Here is a 22353-nt window from a genome sequence, read left to right as displayed (position 1 = left end):
GTCTGTTTGAAGCTAGATTATACCCAATACAACACACTGGGAAGCTCCACTGTCCATTCTGTCTCACAGGAGGGAGGGGAAAAAAAATCTTAATAGGACCAAATTGTAGGATTTACCAGCCATTTTGCTAGCTCAGAGGTGCTTCCATAGTGTTGTAGTGAGCATCATCCTCCGTCATTAGCCATCGCATGTCCACAATGACCATGTGAACTGACTGCTATGTTGCAGTCACTTAACATTTTGGTAGTGCATACAACAATTTCTGCCATGGAAAACCATTCTTACAGTCAAAAAATTTTAGCTGCCTTTGATGAGATAAGCATTTTGTCCTTTAAAAACCAATCAATCACTGTTTACTTTTGCCATTCATTTCATCTCTCCCTCCCCTGGGCTCTATTTTTGGAAATAATGAGGAACAGCTGTAGTACAGGGCCCAGACGGGTTTCACAAGGCACTCCAGCAAATGGGGGAGTCAGCTAGGGTTGGCCACTATGTTTCATCGTCAAAAGACAAACTGCAAAACCTAGGATCAGGTCCACCCATGACTCCAATCTCTTTGAATAATGAAGCGGTCAAAGCAGTCTCCAGCTTTTGCTATTTGGGTTCTATACTCACCAGTTGCTCCAGCTCTCACATGGAGGTTTCTCCACTGGATTGGATGACAGCATCTGCCATGGATCATTTACAACTAATATAGAATCAACATAATCTCAGCATGGTGACCACAGTCAGGATCCATTCAAGCTGAATCCTGTCCGTACTGCTATATAGTTGCGAAACGTGGACATTGTGCCGCTCAGACTGGGCAATGCTGGAAGCTTTCCACACAAAACGCCAATGTCATATCGAGCATAAAGTGGAATGACTATTTACAATGCAGATGTTTATGAATACTTAACAAGGGCACATTGTATAGTGTTGCCGTATGAAATTGGGTAGCATCCCTCTAAACAGTTTGGAAACCACTTGTGAGCCACTCTGTCTTCTACTGAAGCCATCGAAACAGCAGCAAAGCAGCAGTGTACGTAAGTAGCTTAGTTTTGTATATTGTACATAGTTAATAAATACAGTGATTTGGAATCCAACTGTGCCAGTGTCTTGATGTTGCATAGACAGCGAAGACAACACCTTTCGAATAGACTCACTTTCATTCTGCTAACAGTCCATGTGGCAAAGTGCTGGTTCTGAAGTTTCCAGCAGCTGAATTTCATTTTCCTTTATTGTATGATAATCTCATTAGCTCTGAGAGTTCACATAAGAGGCATAGGAGAGTAGTTGTCAACAAGATACAACAGTATTGCCAGCCTCAAGCCTTAAACACACACAAATCACAAGTCAGGTCTCCAAAAAACCAGGAGATTGGCTTAAATGTGAGATTCTTAAAATAAAATTTGGGGGTGGGGGGGAGTCTTTATTTGCTCTCTCTTTTCAAGCATTTAGGGCAGTGTGCACCAAGGTGCACTCCTTCACCATCCAGCACACTGACGGTTACAATAGTATCGCCACAGAAGCATAGGTACTAGAAGAATGCTCCAGTCTCACAACAATGCTTTCCTAGTTTTAGTATTTTTCTAGTCCATCTGATAACCTGAGGTTCCCCCCTTCTTCATTAGGGCCAGTTAGAATTGCAGAGAGTTTTGCAGAGAAAATGGACATCAGGGTTTATTTACCATTTTACCACCTGTGGTTTTTTTCAGTTCTGCAGAACTGATCTCTCCCAGGTGTAGAACAGTTTGTGAAATCCACTTTTAGGAAATTCTGAGCATAACGCTATCATTAAGCGCCAAACCATCATGCCAGTCATTCCATTGTGATGTCTCCAGAGGCCTGCTCTCCTGCCCCAGCATAACTAATTTCTTGGAAAATGGAATTACATTCATTGGTGAAGCACATGTAAAACCAACTATCACATTACTCTCAAAGCAATCATCCACGTAACATTCTCACCACCACAAGCACATCTCAAACATAACTGGGCACATTCAAGAGAAACACCAAGCATTTGTGAACAGAGAAGGTATTTATCAGAGCTGAGTGGGAACTGGAGTTCCCATTCTGTGGAAAATTTTGAAAAAAGTTTCGGAATGGGAACCAAAAATCCAAATTGTGACATTGTTTGTGAAATAGAATTCCATTCAAGAGAATTCAGGGCAGCTGGGGAACCAGTCAGCCTGCCCATCTACCAGCTGGCTGGAAAGAAGCAGCAGGCCGACCAGTCAGCCAGCCTGCCTACCTAGTCTCCAAAAAGAGTTTTGATGGGGTCACCACATTCTTGTGGGACACTTCAATTCCATAAAATCAGCATTTTCTGATGGGAAAATTTTTTTCCTTGAAAATTGTTTTTAGCAGTTCTGGTATTTAGGAATAACCTTTAAAAGCAAGTATACTCCAAGCAAAACTAGAGGCTCTGTTCTTAACTTATATTTTTGTACTAAGATGACGACTGTATCATGCATTAAATTCAGGCACTACTTGGTAATCTCATCCTGGAAGGGCACAGGACAGAGAGGAAAGACACCAAATGTTTCATGGAAACACATGGTCATGAAACTTGCTTTGTGCAGGCTCTGTCTGACAGAGCGGCTGAACTAATCTCTTGGTCCACTTCGTAAAAGTCAGACATTTCTGACTGTGAAAGACATGCTGCTGCTTTTGTCCCCCCCTTCAGAGGAGGCACTAAGGATTTGGATCCAAGTTAGGCCTCTGTTAACATTTCTGCTCAGGTCAAAAGATTCACAAAGGTCATCCTGAAAAGCATCCAAGAAAAATACTAACTCTGCAGGCTCAGTAAGACAACAGGATTTTCAGTGGGTCCCACCCAGAACAGATGTCATTATCACAGCCACTCTTTGCTGAAGTGGCTTTTGTAATTCCCCTCTCCCCCCCCCCCTTGTGTTCATTTTCCTTCAACAAAGAATACTGCTTTACTTGTATATATCCCCTTTACTCAAAAATCTCAAAGCACTTTACAAACATTAAGTAAGCTTCACTATTCTTCGCAGTTGGAATCTGAGGGACAGACGGTTTAAAGTGATGTGCTCAAAGTTACACAGGAATTCTGTGGCAGAGTCCAGATTGGAGCCCAGCTGAACCCAAACCATAGTCCCATATACTAACCACTTGCCCAACCAATACAGGCTAGCCCCATTAGACAAAAATATGTTTGGTAACAGGTAGTTGTGATCCTGTTAAAAGATAACCAAGTCTTCAAGACAAGCCTTCCTTGGCACTGAAATTTTCATGCATGACAGTATCAAAGGACAAATATCGTGATTTAGGTTAGGATTTAAGATGGCTGCAAAACTGAAAATTCAATGCGGTGAGCCCCAGATTAGGTCCAACAGTACTTTTAAGACATTAGGCAGAAACAACTATTAATACAGGCGGTGTTGGCAAGAGCACTGGTCTGGGATTCAGAAAACCTGGGGTTTATTCCTGATTCTGCCACCGGCCTACCGGGTGATTTTGGGCAAGTCATTTCCCCTCTGTGCCTCAGTTTCTCTGAAAATGGGGTAATGATAGATCTCAAAGAACTTTACAAATGTCATATCGGGCATAAAGTGGAATGACTTTATTTACAATGCAGAACTTTACAAAGGCTATGGATGAAAAGCCCTACACAATCCAATACTATTGAATCCAGTAGAATTTTCAGATGTCTAAAAGAGACTTAGCCACTAGCCAATATCTTTAAAAAGAAAGAATTTGTACTGCCAGGGAGATTTGTGGATTTAAAAAACATAAAACCTGTTAGATCATATGCTGAAAGCCATTATGTTCTTAAATGTTCACCCTCAGTATCCCCACCCTAGACTGACTCCTAAAGGAGGAATAAACATGCACACACCCACTTCTGTCTCAGGATTAGGGTGACCAGATGTCCCGATTTTATAGGGACAGTCCCGATTTTTGGGTCTTTTTCTTCTATAGACTCCTATTACCCCCCACCCCCTGTCCCGATTTTTCACAGTTGCTGTCTGGTCACCCTACTCAGGATCCCAGGCAGAGCAACCCCCTCTTTTTCTTGCCCCATTTGCCTATAGTCAGGATTCGAAGCTCTTCAGCACATTCCATTCATGCTCAATATAAATAAATACAAGAGTTAAAAGTTTGGAAAGCTTGGACTGCAGCCAGCTTGCTTGGTTAACTGGACCCTTTGTGGAGTTTGAAGGGTGTTTTTAAAAAGAGGAAGGAAAGAGATCGGTTTAAGAATCTTGGCTCAGCCTTGGAGTATTTCCTCCCAGAGCTCTGGCTAAACCTCAGCACAAAAGCCTGGACTAGGAGACTATGTAAACGGAGGAGGGACTCTGCATTGCTCCTCTCCTCCCGGACTAGGAGAGAGATCCCCAGACAGAGCTTGGAGGCTTTGAAACCATGCTTTTCATTTGGGCTTTGGCTTTTATTTTAGTGCTTCAGGAGCAAGATTTTTCAGGTAAGTGATTCCAAGCTTGAAAGGGACAGACTGTAGGATAACTAACTTCTTGAGTGAAGGGCTTGCATGGGGAAAAAAAAAAAAGATGATTTCAGCACCTATAGAAAGAAATTAAGTCAACAAGGATTTTATGTGAAGATGACATATGTAGTGTTTGTAAAGCACTGTATAGGAGAGGTTCATATTTTGTGCTATTAAAATGCATGTGAGCATTACAGCTCTAGTTAGAAATGTTACCGGATAGGAGATGTTTCACTACTCATGAAACATACCATCATTGAGCTATTGCAGAAATTTAGAACCACATCCACAGGCTGCTTCTAATGTCCTGAATGTTTATAATTATAGCTGTGGCAATCTTAAATAATAATGTACATACAAAACCATCTTGAACTAATGCCACATGGGCACTGGGAGATCAATGTCCCAGGAGATCAGAAAGACCTTTCCTTGGGGGGGGGGGGGGGCGGGAAATCTACTTTAATTTTCTATTAGTAACAACAAATTCTGTTTCTGTGCTTTTGCAGTTATTGACTTTTACTTGTTCCTGAGCTGTCTAAGCACATAACTCTAAGCATGCTGAAACCATGGTGATGATGAGCCTAGAATAAGCATGTAGACAGAAAGCACACTGGTATCTATGTTTAATTTTTATTAGTAGTACATCTAGCTCTGGGCTACCCTCTAAAAAAAGATAAAAAAAATTGCAGCTGCTTTTCTGGTGAGCACTGAAATCTATTCTCAAGCAACATTTCCATTTGGCTGGTTCAACCATTTATAGTCCCCATGTAACCACAAACCTTGCATTGCCAAATGTTTGTTTTATGTGTTTTTTTAATAGCTAGAACCAATCATTATTTTACCTTTCCTATTACTTCTTCACAGCACTTAACTTTTTGGATTTTATGACAAGGTAGCAGGTTTTCTTTACAACCAAAACAGTTTCTGAAAAACTAGTGGTACCTTTCCCCTCCCAAACCTAGGCCAACCTTCGCTGTTATTGTACAAGCCTACATCTTGCAGGGATTATGCCAGCTTTCAGCCTAGAATGGGGCACTAACTTTCCTTCACTTTATAGGAGCTCATTACCCTTTCCTGCATTTTGTGGCTTTCAAGTAGGACTGGCTGCAAAACAGTGTTTGTGTTTCATGAAAGATTCTGAAATGTTGAAATTTGTTTTCATTCTGATCCAAACAAACATGAGTGAGACTGTCCCAATAGTCAATAGACCAGGGTATTGATTGGGAGCAGTGGCTTGAACCTGGGCCTTACACATCCGAAGTGAGTACCCTAGTCATCAGGTTATGGGTATTCTGGGCCCTCTCTCTCCTGCCCCAACCTGAGAAAGTTTTCTCTGAACTAATACATGTCCAAAAATTGGCATTTTCCACCAAAATCATGCATCTCTGAAAAATTCTCAACCTGCTCTACTGACAAGTAGCTTGATGAAGACTAGTGGTGGCATGGAGTCTCCTAGGTTAACTCGCATATGCTCCTTACATAACAGCTGTGCTTCACTATGGTTTGCTGGGCTATTCCATGGGGTTCTGCTGCTGCTAAAGTGTACTAGGCAGTCCAGTGCACTGCAATGGCTGCCCCCTCAGAACAACTGGTTCATTCAACTCATTCAAGTACTCCAGCATGATACCCCTGGCTGGGCAGCTCTTTAAGGTGCTCAGTGGGCTGTTCTGAACTCAATACTGAATGACCTTAGATCAGCAACCAGACCTGGATGATCAGCATGCCTGAGTATTTGAGAGAGGAAAAACTGCTTCAGATCAGTCTATTCCTGCCAAGATTGGCTGCATGCATCTTACAATTGCACAGTGATGTGCTTTGCATCCAGGAGTCTACACTCCACTGAATACATTTCTCAGCTGGAGAAGCAAATCCATAGTTAAGATTTTAAGAGCATTTCCACTGTAAACTAGATTTTTGTCCTTTATCCCTCATGTCATAAATCAGTTGAGAGTTAGTTCACATTCCCTAGTCATGGACATTTAATCTCCATATGCAACTCCAGAAGCGCTAATACACAGACTTCAACATATGCAGGGGTAACCTTTGGATGGGCTAGAGTTTACTTCACTGCCCTTCTCCTAATGCCTAAAAAAAAACCAATTCCCATAGCAAAGCACATGGAGACCCCGAATTCAGTCACTGAGGATTTTCAGCAATGAATGCATAAGGTCAACACAATCAACTCCAAAAAAAAAAAATTAAGTAGCAACTTTACATAATATTATAATGATAAAGCAACATAAATAACTTGAGTTTTACAACATAACATGGCTACTTTATAATCCACATATATTATCTTCACAGTTATACACAAATAAAATCTAAATAGGTCAGTCTCCACAGAAACGCAGTGAGAACTAACTCAGAGTTCCCAAAAGCAAAGGTTGAGTGCACCCAAGTCTGAGTTAGTCTTTTATCACCAAAATCTGTACAGTCTGCTGAGTCTAAAGCACTACAACAATATCTTTCCTCTTGCTTGTAGAAACCTCCAACTGAAATCCATGCAGACTCTTCCTCTGCTGAAATCACTCATTTAGCTAGTCAGCTAATTAACCAACCACTCACTTTAAGTATGTAGATAAAAGAACCCTGCGGCAAAACCCTTCAGAGTTAGGGGGAAAACAGCCTGCTTTCTGCTCTGGATTCAGCTTCTCCCAGCCCACACAGGGCACATGGCCTTTTGTAAAGCAGCTGTCATGACAGACTTCATGAGGGCAAGCAGAGTCCAGCTACAAGGAACTCATTGAGCATGCCCAGAACTACCACACCCAATTCCAGAAACTTCTGGGTGTGGAGAGCTAATTGTGCGTCTGCCTAGCAACAATGAACCAGACAACTCATTCCTACCCCCATAGATCTCTTTAAGAGATATCTTCCTATTAAGCACCTAGGTTACATGGACATTGTTATCTGGGAGCTCTAATGGGGGAGGGAAAAGGAAGGTTGGCACAATAGAGGGGATGTGTGTCTGGATACAGGGAGGGCTCTGAGCAGAATAAGATCATAAGTACAGGGCCAGTGCTACCATTAAGGTGAACTAGGTGATTGCCTAGATTTGGGGGCACCAAAAAGCGGTCCCCCAATTATTATTATTATTTTTTTTAAAACAGCGGTTCCTCCCCAGGCACGCGGTCACTGCTCCACTTCTCCCACCTCCCAGGCTTGCAGCACCAATCAGCTGTTTGGCACTGCAAGCCTGGGAGGAGAATTAGAGCAGGGGCGGCGTGCTCGGGGAGGACACAGAGCAGAGGTGAGCTGGGGTGGGGAGCTGCCGCACGGCTCCCCGGGCCGGGGGGTGGGGAGCTGCCACAGGGCTCCCCACCCCAGCTCACCTCTGCTCTGCCTCCTCCCCAAGCACGCCGCCCCCACTCTAATTCTCCCGCCTCCCAGGCTTGCGGCGCCAAACAGCTGTGGGTGGGGAGGTACTGCACGGCTTCCCCGGAGCGGGGGGTGCCTCAGGGCGGAAAGCTGCTGCAGGGCTGGGGGGGGGCAAGGTGGAAGTTTCACCTAGGGTGTGAAACTTCCTTGCACTGGCCCTTCATAAGTACATCCATGCTGGGTCAGACCAATGTTCCATCTAGCCCAGTATCCCGTCTTCCAACAGTGGCCAATGCCACATGCTTCAAAGGGAATGAACAGAACGGATAATCAAGTGATCCATCCCCTGTCACCCATTCCCAGCTTCTGGCAAACAGAGGGTAGGGCCACTTCAGAGCATCCCTACCCATCCTGGCTAATTGCCATTGATGGACCTATCCTCCATAAACTTATCTAGTTCTTTTTTGAACCTTGTTATAGTCTTGGCCTTCACAACGTTCCCTGACAAAGCATTCCACAGATGGACTGTGCATTGTATGAAGAATCAGAGGTCTGAAGAAGGGGTCCAAGTAGGATTGGGCTTTTTACCAGATTTAATAAACCCTTCAAAATTCCATGTTCCAGACTTTACATTCCATTAAGTGAAGTTTAGTGTATTATTAAATTCTGTGGAGTTTGTTACATGTGGAGTTTATAATCTTAACTTCAAAGAAAGCCAGGGGTCAGGTGGAATTTATAAACCCTGTGCTGTCCAGCTGTATTTATAAGCTGTAGTTGATCTGCTCTGGCTGAAGGAAGCATTGGGTTTAAATGTTGGAATCTTGTACATGGAAGATATACAAGGCCCTCCTTAACTAGCAAAATTGCAATATTAGGCTTCCACTGCATTTTTGGAAGTAAATAACTGACAGTGGGGAAAAAAAATCACAAAAGTAATAGTGGACTTCATTACTGCAAATAAGGTCTATTATTACTTTTCCACAGCTTGTCTGCAACTCAGCTGCAATATTTTGACAATCATCCTGCAATTCAAGTAAAGCCTTAAATATACCATATTTACACCACGTGGGAGATGGAACAATAGGAAAATGTAATCTATCTACAGCAAGCTCCCAGGAGTAGCTAAGTACCGTCAGGGAAAAAAACCAAACCAAACCACCACACACACACACACACCTTTGCCCCAGACAAAGGTTTCAAAGACATCAATAACTCCCACTGTACTGTCCTATTTCCAGTACAAGCTACCTACTCACACAAACAGCCCATACAAACTACATTCAGTATGGAGCTGACAAGCTAGCCCCAGAGCCTTCTGGCATGAGAGGCTACAACAGCTTTCACTCTCCTATCTACTAGATACAAATTAAGAGATGTGTCTCCTTAAGCCGAGAGACAATTTCTGTCTCCTTATCTACTGTAAGAAAGATAGGGTATAAAACAAACCTAGTTAAGCAACTGCTTAATGGAGTACATGTACCACCTTTCTTGGGGTTCTTTTAAATTCAGTTGCTTAACACAAGAACAGAATTCAAGAGATCAATTTAGTTTTATTATACATCCTTAACAGCAACTAACAACAACATATGATATAAGAAGTCAAGAAATGGTATTGGACTATGATTTGGCTATATCCACAATAGAAAAATAATTTCTTATATTCAGTCACTGTATTGGTGACTTTTTTTTTTTCGATTTTATGACTAAATGTTGCTCATAACAGGGCCTCACTTGTGTCAATTGGTTATCAGCTCTGGTGTTGCTAACACAACAGAGGAAAAACAAATCAAAGCTAGATCACAAAACAATTTGGTCAGTTACTCACATGCCAATTCACCAAAGTTTCCCTCCCAATGGATCTATGGCAGTCAACCCTTGTTACCTATTTCCTAATTAACAATATTAGTGCTAGGATCTGACTAACACTCCTACAGATGGAGCGCAGTTCAAAAAGCTTGCACTCTTGGTCTCATTTTATGTCTACATACACCTAGGACTTGAAAGGCTGTGAGAAACCATTGACTATGGTAGACACACATATACTGTTCTATAATCCTAGTTAACAGCATCTTATTCAGTTTTAAAAGTTACTTTACAGCAATCTTGATTGGAACCAGTTACAAAACAAGACACCCTGTAACTCTGTGACAATCTTTAGAACATATACAGGAGCATATACATTTCCTTACTAATTAGGTATTCTGTTTCAGGAACTGATCAATTAACTGATTTGGGTCATCACTCAAGAAAAAGTCTGTATATTACTTATTAAATCTTTGCTCAGTCATCAGTTTTCAGCTCCGTTATTGTATCAGGTGGAGTGAAGGATGGACACAAGTACCATCTTTTCCCAGTGCGCTAGCAGGAAACCTATATTGCTGAAAAATGGGAAGACAGTTGAACGTGCCTCTCCAAGACAGGCACTTGATGTCACCAGGAGGGCTCCAAGCCCTGGACCCCAGTCTTCTCTCTTCAAGTTGTCTTTGGCTTTCTGGAAGCAACGTGCCGAAGGAGAAAGGTAGTTTTATCCTATTTCTGCTGAGTGGTGCAACTTGGTTCCTTTTCTTGGAGGTGCAGACATGGGCAAATCAGATGGTTACTCACACTTCTTCCAAAGATTCAAAATCTCCAACCAAAATGTAAGTCTTCCTCTCTCACCATCCAATCAGGAAACAAGACATCAGACACCCACCCCTATCTTAATGTTTTGTAGCAGCACCCATCACTCCAATGACTGAGTGCCTCAAACATCAGATTGGTCTTCTAAAAACTCTAGTGTATAGTAGCACAAGTGCCACTACATGCTGCTTATTTTCCTTCCAGATGAAATCATCCATACACTGCTATCCACTGACAATAGTCTTGTACAAGTGCCAGATGCAATCTCCAAAACAAAAAATATATTTATAACAAATAAAATAAAGGGGCACATCTCCAAGGCTCTAGGCACCCATCCCATAAGTTACACAACCAAATAAAGTTAATCCATTTGCAGGAGCACTAAACTCCCCTCCCCTTTCATAAATCAGCTTTCCTCCAAAAGCCCACCTCTGCAGCAGTTTGCACAAGTAGATTGGCAGCATGGCCTGGAGGTCAATAGTCTTGGGCTATTTTGGACGCATGTTCCAGAATCCAGGGCAGAGGACCTGTCATAGAGAGTGTTGTACCACCTGCCCCCTCTCTTTTAAAATCACTGTTGTCGTACGGAACAAGAAAAAGGCTAGTCTCTCAAGTACCAACATCCTAGGGCTTGTCTACACAGTAGATTAATGCACTCTATGTGGGGGGGGGGTGATTTCTAAAGCACACTAATGTTGTCTTTACCTGTTTTATTAACTCCTCTGGATACCCAATGCATCGGAATTCCTTCTCTTGGTACTTCCCTTTTTCAAGGAAAGACGTTTAGCATTTAGAGCAGATACTGTATCAATAGCCCTGGAGACTGAAGTCCTAGAAATTATTTTAAAACTTTTTACAGTTAATGGGTATATTCTTCCTCTCCAGTCTGCACTGCAGACCTTTATCTGTAGTTTGGGTCATTTTTGCGTATTCTACACTTGCTCTTTACAGAATTTGCAACAATGTTCTGCATTGCGAGTTGGAGGAGAATCAAGGTGCATTTGTGCAGATATGCAAATCCTTGCAGCTACCTCTGGAATGGAGCACAGAAGACTATGCACAATATACCATAAACTCAAAACAATCTTTGCATGTAACTTATTACTCCACTGAGCCTCATCAATATAAATTCCTAAAATCCAACAGCTGAACATTGTATCTTAACTGGAGGTTGGGGGTGTGCGGATAGTAGCAGACCCAGTTAGCGATACAATAAGTTCATCCAGTACCTCTAACTCTGGAGATGTGAGCATAATTGAGACTTGGGATTCATGGAAGCTGAGTGATGCCCCTAACCAGCACTGATCCACATCACAAAATCACCATATATAGTCTACCAAGTTAAGCATGGCAAACAGGGGCTCAGGGCAGAGCAGGATCAACTATCTGAAGCTTGCAGTGGGCCTATTTTACACTAAACCTCCATTTAGCTAACCACATCAGTCCCGTTTTCGTAAAGTGTATAATTTGCTGGACTAACAAGTTATTTAAAGTGGAGCACAACACTGTATTTAGATATGGAATCATTTAAGCAGGGAAGGGCAAAGTCCTTGGGAGGTCAGGGCTTCTAGAAACCTTTCAGAGACTGTTGTTTTGGTTCACCATGAACTTTTCGTAAACCCCCTCTAACCTCCCCACAACTCCATGGGACACAGTCATTAAGGGACACTTGTGCTATGTATCAGGACTAGAAGGATCCTTCTATTCAGTTGTACATCCCCTCCCCCAACACACACACACACACACACACACACACAGCTGTTATCTGCAACAGTTACACCCTTCCTCTCCCCTGATATATTATTCCCTCTTCCCCTTCCCCTTTTGGATATTGTCAAGCTCTCACACTTGCCATCTGGTTCCTGTTTTAGTCTCACTTGTCTGTCATTTAGCTTGCAGTCTTCTCTCTCTTTGATTTGTTCTGCCCTCCGTCCCCCCTTTCCCCACACACACTTGCTTGAGCAGATCACAAACCTGGTAACATTTCAAAGCCTCAGGGGTGATGAAATGAAGCATAGCGAGTGTTGCAGATTCATCAATGTGAAGGTCAGAATGGACAATTATGATCATTTAACCTGACCTTTACAGGCCACAGAACCCACCTAGTAATTTCTGCAGCAAGCCCATAACTTCCGTTGAGCTATAGCATATATTTTTAGAAAGCTATCCAGTTTTCATGTAAAGACTACAAGCAATGGAGACAAGTATCAGAGGGGTAGCCGTGTTAGTCTGGATCTGTAAAAGCAGCAAAGAGTCCTATGGCACCTTATACACTAACGGACGTATTGGAGCATGAGCTCTCGTGGGTGAATGCCCACTTCGTCGGATGCACCCACGAAAGCTCATGCTCCAATACGTCCGTTAGTCTATAAGGTGCCATAGGACTCTCTGCAAGTAATGGAGAATCCACAACATCCCTAGGTAAGTTGTTCCAATCATTATTTACTCTCACTGTTTAAACAAACATTTCTAGTCTGAATTGGTCTAGCTTCAGCTTCCAACCATTGGACCATATTATGTCTTCTGTTAGGCTGAAGAGCAAGTTACTATCAGAAATTTTTTCACCAGGTAGCTACTTGGAGGCTGAGTTTGCTTATCCCTAATACTAAAATCAAGTTATAATGAAGTTTGGGTTTTTTGTCAAGTAAATAAAATTATCTAAAGCTTTCCACTTATTGGCAGGGGAGCGATAAGTGACCTCTGTGAATTGGGAATAGATCCTGTGCAAACAGGCACACATTTAAGGGAAGGCACGTTTGGAAGATAATCATTACATGGATCAGAGTGGGCTCTGTATGTCATATTTTTATTGGAGTCAATGACATTACTAATCTTAATCGCTTCATCCCCGATGGGATTTTTCTTACTTGAACAGCTTCACTCCACCCTTGGCTACAGTCCAACAATACAACTGGCTGTTATATTTTAAGATAAACTAGAGAAAATTCTGCTTTGACATACGATTGTTAAAGGATTAAATGTTGATTCAAGTGTCCTGTTAAATAGCTTGGCTAAATCTACACCTGGGTGTGGGCAGCTGTTGTGCAAACTTCCCTTCCCACTAGTCTTCTGCAAACAAATAATCAGTCTTGACCTATAACACTGTCATAGGCCTCTATGTGCTTGTGTTAGAATAAGGACATATGTTCTCAGGACTAAACTAGGAAGATCTTTTACTTGTGAGTTGAACCAATAAAAGACGGTTACTCACCTTTGTAACTGTTGTTCTTTGAGATGTGTTGCTCATATCCATTCCAATTAGGTGTGCGCGCGCCGCATGCACGTTCGTCGGAAGATTTTTACTCTAGCAACACTCGGTGGGTCGGCTGGGCGCCCCCTGGAGTGGCACCGGATATATACCCCTGCCGACCCATCCGCCCCTCAGTTCCTTCTTGCCAGCTACTCCGACAGTGGGGAAGGAGGACGGGTTTGGAATGGATATGAACAACACATCTCAAAGAACAACAGTTACAAAGGTGAGTAACCGTCTTTTCTTCTTCGAGTGCTTGCTTATATCGATTCCAATTAGGTGATTCCCAAGCCTTACCTAGGCGGTGGGGTCGGAGTGAGATGTTGCAGAATGCAAAACTGCTGAGCCAAAGGCTGCATCATCTCTGGACTGTTGGACCAGTGCATAATGTGAGGCAAAGGTGTGGACCGAGGACCAGGTAGCTGCGCGACATATCTCCTGGAAGGGTACGTGAGCCAAGAAGGCAGCAGCAGAAGCCTGAGCCCTGGTGGAATGTGCAGTGAGGTAGCTCGATGGAACATGGGCCAAGTCACAGCAGGTGCGGCTGCACGACGTCACCCAAGATGAAGTCCTCTGGGAGGAGACAGGTAGGCCCTTCGTTCGGTCTGCCAGTACGATGAAGAGTTGGGACGTTTTACAAAAGGGCTTTGTCCGCTTGATATAAAATGCGAGCGCCCTACGGACATCTAGGGAGTGCAATTGTTGCTCCCTTCGTGATGAGTGTGGCTTCGGAAAGAAGACCGGAAGGAAGATATCCTGGTTGATATGAAAGGCCGACACCACCTTAAGGAGGAAGGCCGGATGTGGTCACAACTGCGTCTTGTCCTTATGAAACACAGTATACGGTGGGTCCACCATGAGAGCCTGAAGCTCGGAGACTCGTCTGGCCTATGCAATGGCTATGAGGAAAACTGTCTTCCAGGACAGGTATAGCAGTGAGCAGGTTGCCAGTGGCTCGAATGGGGCAGTCATAAGTCTGGTTAGAACCAGGTTGAGGACCCAGGTTTGGGCAGGGCGGCAAACTTGGGGGTAAAAGCGCTCCAAGCCCTTGAGGAACCTAGAAACCATAGGGTGTGAGAATACGGAGCGGCCACTCTCCCCTGGGTGGAAGGTAGAAATGGCTGCCAGGTGTACCCTCAATGATGACACCGCCAGGCCCTGCTGTTTGAGAGACCAGAGGTAGTCCAAGATGGAATGGATCAGGGACCTCGGTAGGAGTAACATTGTGCGTTTTGCACCAGCAGGAGAAACGCTTCCACTTGGCCAGATATGTTAACCGAGTGGAAGGTTTCCTACTACCCAGGAGTACCTGTTGTACCGAGGCAGAGCAACGTAACTCGGATCGGTTTAGCCACACAGCAGCCATGCTGTGAGGTGCAGGGATTGCAGGTCTGGGTGGTGAAGTCTGCCGTGATCCTGCATTATGAGGTCTAGGCAAAGAGGCAGGGGAATCGGGTTGGCTATCAACAGGTCTAGCAACATGGTGTACCAGTGCTGCCTGGGCCACGCTGGAGCAATCATGATCAGGTGTGTTCTGTCCCTGCGGAGTTTTAGCAGGACCCTGTGAACCAGCGGGAAAGGTGGAAAAGCGTACAGCAGATGGCTCGTCCACGGCATCAGAAAAGCGTCCGAGATCGAGGCTGGGGAGAGGCCTTGGAATGAGCAGAACGTCTGGCACTTCCTGTTCTCGCGAGAAGCGAAGAGGTCTATGTGGGGAAAGCCCCACTTCTGGAAAACGGAATGGATAACATCCAGACGAATTGACCACTCGTGAGACAGGAAGGATCTGCTGAGGCAATCCGCTAGAGAGTGTTCTGGACCTCTAGGAGAAGGGACGCTACCAGGTCTATCGATTGGGCTATGCAGAAGTCCCAGAGCTGGATAGCTTCCTGCAAAGAGGGGAGGACTGTGCTCCTCCCTGCTTGTTTATGTAATACATGGCCGTTGTGTTGTCTGTGAACACTGAGACACAACGGCCTTGTAGGTGCTGCTGCTGAAACGTCTGGCACGCAAGGCGGACTGCTCTCAGCTCTTGGACATTGATGTGCAAGGCCAGCTCTTGAGCTGACCAAAGGCCCTGAGTGCGAAACTGACCAAGGTAAGCACCCCAGCCAAGAGATGAGGTGTCCATCGTAAGGGCACCGAGGGGTGAGGTGGATGGAACGGCATCCCTGCACACACCAGGGAGGGCTTCGACCACCAGTCGAGGGAGCCTAGGATGCTCGGGGGGATCGTGACAATCATGTCTATGCTGTCTCTGCTTGGGTGGTACACCGAGGTGAGCCACGATTGGAGTGGACGGAGGCGAAGCCTGGCATGTTTGGTTACGAGCGTGCAGGCAGCCATGTGACCCAGGAGACCTAGGCAAGTGTGAGCTGAAGTTGTCGGGAAGTTCCATAGACCTTGTATAATTGTTATGATCGCCTGAAACCGAGGCTGAGGTAAGCAGCCTCTGGCAAGATTGGAGTCCAGGATGGCCCCAATGAATTCTATTCTCTGTGTGGGAATCAGAGTGGATTTCTCTATATTGATCATCAGGCCTAGACGCAGGAATAGGTCCTTGACGATGCCCACATGACTGGTAACTTGGGCCTCAGAGGTCCCTCGAATGAGCCAATCGTCTAGATACGGAAAAACGTGTATCCGACGGCAGCGGAGGGACGCGGCGACATCAGCCATGCACTTTGAATACTCTTGGGGCTGTAGAGAGGCCAAACGGAAGGACCGTAAACTGGAAATGATGACGTTTGGCCACAAACCGGAGGTATCTTCTGTGTGGAGGATAAATGGCAACGTGAAAATATGCGCCCTTCATATCAAGGGTGGCATACCAGTCTCCAGGATTCAAGGATGGGATGACGGTCCCCATGGATACCATGCAGAACTTCAGCTTTATCATGAACTTGTTGAGTTCCCGCAGGTCTAGGATAGGTCTGAGACTTCCCTTCGTCTTGGGGATTAGGAAATAGTGGGAGTAGAACCCCTTGCCCCTTTCGTCCTTTGGTACCTCCTCTATAGCTCCGATGGTGAGGAGCGTCCGCACCTCTTGCAAGAGGAATTACTCATGAGAGGAGTCCCTAAAGAGGGACGAGGATGGAGGGTGGGAGGTGGGGGACGAAATAACTGGAGGCAGTTCCACCGTGCGTAGGACCCAACGATCTGAGGTTAGATGGGACCACACAGGGAGGAAAAAGGAGAGGCGGTCGTAAAAGGGAGGGAACGGATCCTGGGTAATAACTGGTACGCTGTCCTCGGGCGTGCCTTCAAAAGTTAGGCTTTGGCCCCATTGTTGGTTTAGAGGGACCCTGATTTTGGCCCCCTTGGGGTCCTGACTGACGCCTACGACCACCTTGACCACGCCTGCTGGCAAAAGTCCTGTCTTTGTCTAGGTGCAGGATAAGGGCAGTGAGGCTGGGGACGGAAAGGTCGGCGCTGAGTCACCGGCGTGTGCATGCCGAGAGAGCGCATAGTGACCCTGCTGTCCTTTAGGCTTTGCAGCCTAGGGTCAGTTTTTTCGGAGAACAGGCCTTTGCCATCGAAGGCCAAGTCCTGTATAGTATGCTGCAGCTCCGGGGGAAGGCCCGACACCTGGAGCCATGAAATGCGCCTCATGGCAACACCCGAGGCCAGAGTCCTGGCAGCGGAGTCAGCTGCATCTAATGAGGCCTGGAGGGAAGTTCTCGCCACTTTCTTCCCTTCTTCCAGGAGGGCAGCAAACTCTTGACGGGAGTCCTGAGGAACCAACTCCGTAAATTTGCCCACCGCTGCCCAGTTGTTGTAATTGTAGCGGCTAAGCAGGGCTTGCTGGTTTGCTACGCGGAGTTGCAGGGCCCCTGCCAAGTACACCTTACAGCCCAGTAAGTCCATTCATCTAGCCTCCTTCGATTTAGGGGCTGGTGCCTGCTGGCCATGGCGTTCCCTCTCATTGGCTGACTGGACGACAAGGGAGCAAGGGGGGGAGGATGTACATATAGGTACTCATACCCCCTGGAGGGTACCATGTACTTGCGTTCGACTCCCCGGGCCGCGGGCGGGATAGTGGCTGGAGACTGCCAGATGGTATCCGCATTGGCCTGGATCATCCGAATGAACGGTAGGGCCACTCTAGTGGGGGCATCAGCCGACAGAATGTCTACGACCGGATCCTCTATCTCCGAGACTTCCTTCACTTGGAGGTTCATATTGAGTGCCACCCGTCTCAGGAAGTCCTGATGGGCCCTCAAGTCAATTGGAGGAGGGCCCGAGGAGGATATTCCTGCCACCGCCTCATCTGGGGAGGAGGAAGAAGAAAGGCTGGGGACAAGCGGGTCCTGTGTGGACTCGTGTTCCTGGACGACCTCCTGTTCCGGTGGGATCTGGGAGTCCGGTGGCTGAACCAGGGCTTCCTTCATACCGGTCGGAGGGGGACGGCTAACTGTCGCCTCTGGCACCCAGTGCTCTGACGGATCAGAGCGAGATGGGATCACAGGTATGCCTTTGGCCTGGTGGTACGCCCAGGGTGTCCAGAATGACCACTGATGGGGGCCAGGGTCCTGGGCCTGGGGCTCCTGGAAGACTCTGGTGGGCACATCCGAATCACGGTCCTGCGCATATGAACTGCCCGCGCGGGACAACACTGATGCATGTCTAGATGGCCATGGAGGAGCTGAAAAGCCCTGGGCAGAGTCTCCCTCTCTAGCTGACGTCGCTCAACGCGGCACCGGGGATCGGTACCGGGAAGCATACCGGTACCGGGAGCGAGAACGGGACCTGCGACCGGAGTGGTGCCGGGAGGTCGACCGAGATCTCGAGGCTTGACGTCGGGAGTGGCTACGAGAGTCACGGTGCCTGGAGTGGTGCCGGGAGCTGGAGCGGTGCCGAGTGTATTGGGCCGACGAACAGGACGCTGACCGGTGCCACGAGTACAACCGGTACCGAAATGGAGAACGGTGCCGGGACTGCGAGCAGCGTCGGGACCTGGATCGGCGACGGGACCGAGAGCGTCTGCGGGACCGCGATCGTGAATGGTGCCACTCTGCGGTGCCGACGGAGGGTGGTCTGATCAAGGCAGGCTTGCCGATTGACTGTATAACCCGCACCAGCAGTGCCGGGGGTTGAGGCAGCGCAGACGCTGTCATTGCAATCAACTCCCTCACCGTGGAAAATGTCTCCGGCGTCGAGAGAATAGTGAGCTCAACCACGGCTCGCACCGGGGAGCTTTCAGGCACCGGACTCGACGGCTCTTGCATGGCCGGAATCGACGGTGCCAATATTGTCGGTGCCACGGCAGGTATCGGTGCCGGGCGGTCCGACTTAGTATAGTGCTCGGGCTGCAGAGCAGGCAGCTCGGACGCAGCAGGAGTCTTGTGCCTCTTCACCCTCAGGGAGAGGGATCGGTGCCGAGTGGACGTCTGTGCCAGCGACGGCCGGTGCCGAGAGGCAAAGTCAACTCAGGATATAAGTTAAGGACAACACTCAAGTTGAGTCCCATCCATGCACAAAAACTCATGCGTGGTGGTGCTTTTACCTCAAATTGGCTGAAGTGTCAGTGGTAAAGACTAAAGCTCAGATTAGAACAACTCATCAGTGCTAACATGCCCCCTGCAGTGTGGACACAAGCTATCTCCACTTGAGTGGTGGTAGTCCTCCAATGCCTTCCCACAATTCCCTCCATCTGCCCAGAAAGGACAAACAATGTCTCCTACAGTTCACTGGAAAAGAATTCACAGAGCAGCTCAACTTACTGCCATGCAAAGAACCATGGGACATGCCCCCAGAAGCCTTAGTGCCACTCATGGGTGAGTGCAGTGCCAGTGGGACACAGCACCTTGAATGTTACAGTGTTTCACACAGTGTGGCTGTTCTCCCCGGAGCAAGGCTAACGCCAAAGGAATAGCTTGAGTGTAGATAATGAGTTAACTCTGCAGCGAAGACGTACCCACAGAGGAGTGCAAGTAGATTTTTTTTTTAAGTTTGCTATGTCACAGCCAGCTTTTGAAAGCAATTACAGGAAATTACTGTTATAACTGGAATTAGACTGGCCCATATGCATATCTACAGCTGAGAGCTCTTCCCTACATGTCATCAAGCAAAGAGTTTCAGCTGATGAGCCACATTATGTCTAAAATCACTATGTAACCCAATATCAAATGTACACATCATTTACTGGTACAGCATGGCAAACATTCAACCCATTACTGAAAGTTATGGGCTTGATTATCTGTCATCATCATGTGTAATCATTTACACCAGTTCAGTTCTCATCCAGCTATAGTAACAGTGGGACTGCTAGTGTAGACAAGGCACATGTGGCTGCTGGCTTTTCAGCAACCACATCACCCAAACCTGGTGCTTCATGTTGGCAGCCACCCGGAGCTCTGTCTACAGCACTTGTTTCTAGGGTGGCCAGACAGCGAGTGTGAAAAATTGGGATGGGGGTGTGTGTAATAGGAGCCTATATTAAAAAAAGACCTAAAAATCAGGACATCTGGTCACCCTACTTGTTTCCACCAGTGGTAGCAATAACCAGCATAGGCGGCAGGTTATATACACCTGCGGTGCCCAGGCTCCAGGAATATTCAGGACCGGGTGCCCTGCTCCAGCAATATTTGGAGCTGGGTCTCTCCCCCGGCCCTGCCTGGATCGGGCCCCGGCCCCCGCGGGCCTCTCCCCCCCACCGCCCCGCTGCATCCCTGCCTGGAGCAGGTCCCAGCCCCCGCCTGCCACACCCCCCTCCGCGTGTCCCCCCGTCCCCACCGCGCCGTGTCCCTGCCTGACAAAAAGCAGCGCGGCGCCTCTCCCCTGCCTGCTCTGTGCTGCCGGAGATCGGCTCCTGGCAGAACTGCTGTCTGCTGCCGCAGGGTCCTAGCGCCTGCCATTCACTAATGGCAAGGCAGGCTGCCCTTACTCTGCCCTTCCGCCCTCACCCTGAGCCTCCCCAATGCCCCAAACCCCTCATCCCCAGCCAGAGCCCTCATCCCCCCGCACCCTAATCCTCTGCCCCAGCCCTGAGTGCCCCCGCATCATGAACCCCTCATCCCCCCACACCCTAATCCTCAGCCCCAGCCAGAGCCCTCATCCCCCTGCACCTTAATCCTCAGCCCCAGCCCTGAGCGCCCCCGCATCATGAACCTTTCATCCCCCTGCACCCTAATCCTCTGCCCCAGCCCTGAGCCCCTGCACATCATGAACCCCTCATCCTCAGCCCCACAGCCATCACCCCACATCCCAACCCTCTGCCCTGAGCCCCCTCCTGCATCATGAATCCCTCATCCTCAGTCCCACAGCCTTCACCCCTGTACTCCCTCCTATCCCCAAACTCCCTCCCCAGAAGGTGCACCCCTTCCCACACCCCTTCCCAACCCCAAACTCCGTCCCAAAGCCTGCACCCTTCACCCCCTCCTGCACACCCACCCCCTGCCCCAGCCCAAAGCCTGAACCCTGCACCTTTCCTGCACCCTAATACCCAGCCCAGGATCTGCACCCCAGACCTCCCCCGCTGAGCCCCCTCCCAGAGCCTTAGGCAGGTGGGGGCGGAGTTTGGGGGGCGGGTTCTGGGCACCACCAACATTTCTACAAAACTTGCCACCCATGGCAGCAGTAACACTGGGGACATTGGAAAAAACAATCTGATATATTAGAGCTGGGGGCTGATAGCTTCCATATGCTGTTAAAATTATCTGTAGACAATGACAGACTGCAACTGTTGGTAAGGGGAGGAAGGAGCCCAAGGTGGGTCAGGTATAACAGCAGCCATGGCCCTAAAAACCTCACCAAGGTTTGCAATGTTATTTCACATTAGTCTTTTGGCTAAGCTCAAATGAATTAACAGTTAATTACTGTAACCATCCCCTATTAAAAGACTAAGCTCTGTCCTCTAGGGATGGAAAAAAGACCTACTAGATCAGAATCTATCCCAAATTACTCCATCTCTTTCCTGCATTTCCATGAAAGATTTTTGGTAAATCTCTGAATAAACTGCTAACAATTTCCTGGTCCCTCTATAGTTACAGGCTGTACCACAAGGAATTTAAAGTTACTCAACTCATTGGCATAGACAATTCAGTACAGAGATTTTAATCAAGGGAAAGGGAATGGGGAAAAAGGACAGCATAGTGCATGTAGCAGCCTTTTAAAAGTTTCCAACTGCATATACAATGGTCATAGAAACTAACTCTTGATAGCATGTGAATGTAGTTACCCTGTTACTGCAAAAAGACTAAATTTTCTGAAAAATAAGCCCTCTTTCTTAATAGTTAAGCTATTTCACATAGAGTTGTAAAAAATGTTTGAATATTAAGATGTCGACCTCCAGAGTGAGTAGTTTGAGTTTTAAGAGTCTGCTTAGCATTTTGCTTGCAAGAAATAGACTGTATCCCAGGGGTCTTGGCATTTGAGTTTGGAGAGAAATTTGGCCCCAAACTACTGATTTTTTTCCTCCAGATTGAAACATTATTGCAAAACATCTAGTCTGCTAAGTAAATACAACTGCTTGGAAGACAAGATCATTACGTCAAAGTTTTGTCTCTTGGAGAATAGCTTGACAACCAGGGGTCAATCATACATACATACACACACCCCTAAATTTCCAAGAGTGACTAGTGATTTTGAGTGCCTAATTTGAAACATTGTCCCACCCTCTGAAAACCAGGCCCCTTTAAGCTATCAAATTGAGCACCCCGCAAAAAATTCATGTGTTATTTTTGAAAATGTATTCATCTATGTAATAGTGTAT

General features: G+C 46.7%; 2 protein-coding genes across 6 annotated transcripts in view; one reads left to right on the top strand and one right to left on the bottom strand.

The window, feature by feature from the left end:
- LOC123374075 (putative threonine dehydratase) overlaps window positions 1-22353 on the bottom strand; it is a 114650-nt gene that overhangs the window by 84263 nt on the left and 8034 nt on the right. The gene's annotated exons all lie outside the window — the stretch shown is intronic.
- The window catches only part of LOC123374077 (placenta-specific protein 9-like), a 29487-nt gene continuing 11163 nt past the window's right edge, over window positions 4030-22353 (top strand). Inside the window, exon 1 of one of the 4 annotated variants that reach the window (XM_045023531.1) lies at window positions 4030-4432. In XM_045023531.1, coding sequence (XP_044879466.1) covers window positions 4375-4432 — 58 coding nt within the window. In that variant the 5' untranslated portion in view covers window positions 4030-4374. Of the gene's footprint in view, window positions 4433-9980; window positions 10290-22353 lie in introns of those variants that run through there. The other 3 variants (XM_045023530.1, XM_045023529.1, XM_045023528.1) reach the window with 3 other exon arrangements.

Source organism: Mauremys mutica, chromosome 7 (assembly GCF_020497125.1).
Source record: "Mauremys mutica isolate MM-2020 ecotype Southern chromosome 7, ASM2049712v1, whole genome shotgun sequence".
NCBI classification, from domain to species: domain Eukaryota; kingdom Metazoa; phylum Chordata; order Testudines; family Geoemydidae; genus Mauremys; species Mauremys mutica.
Note: the sequence above shows the minus strand (reverse complement) of the source record. Positions and strands in the feature narration are given on the sequence as shown.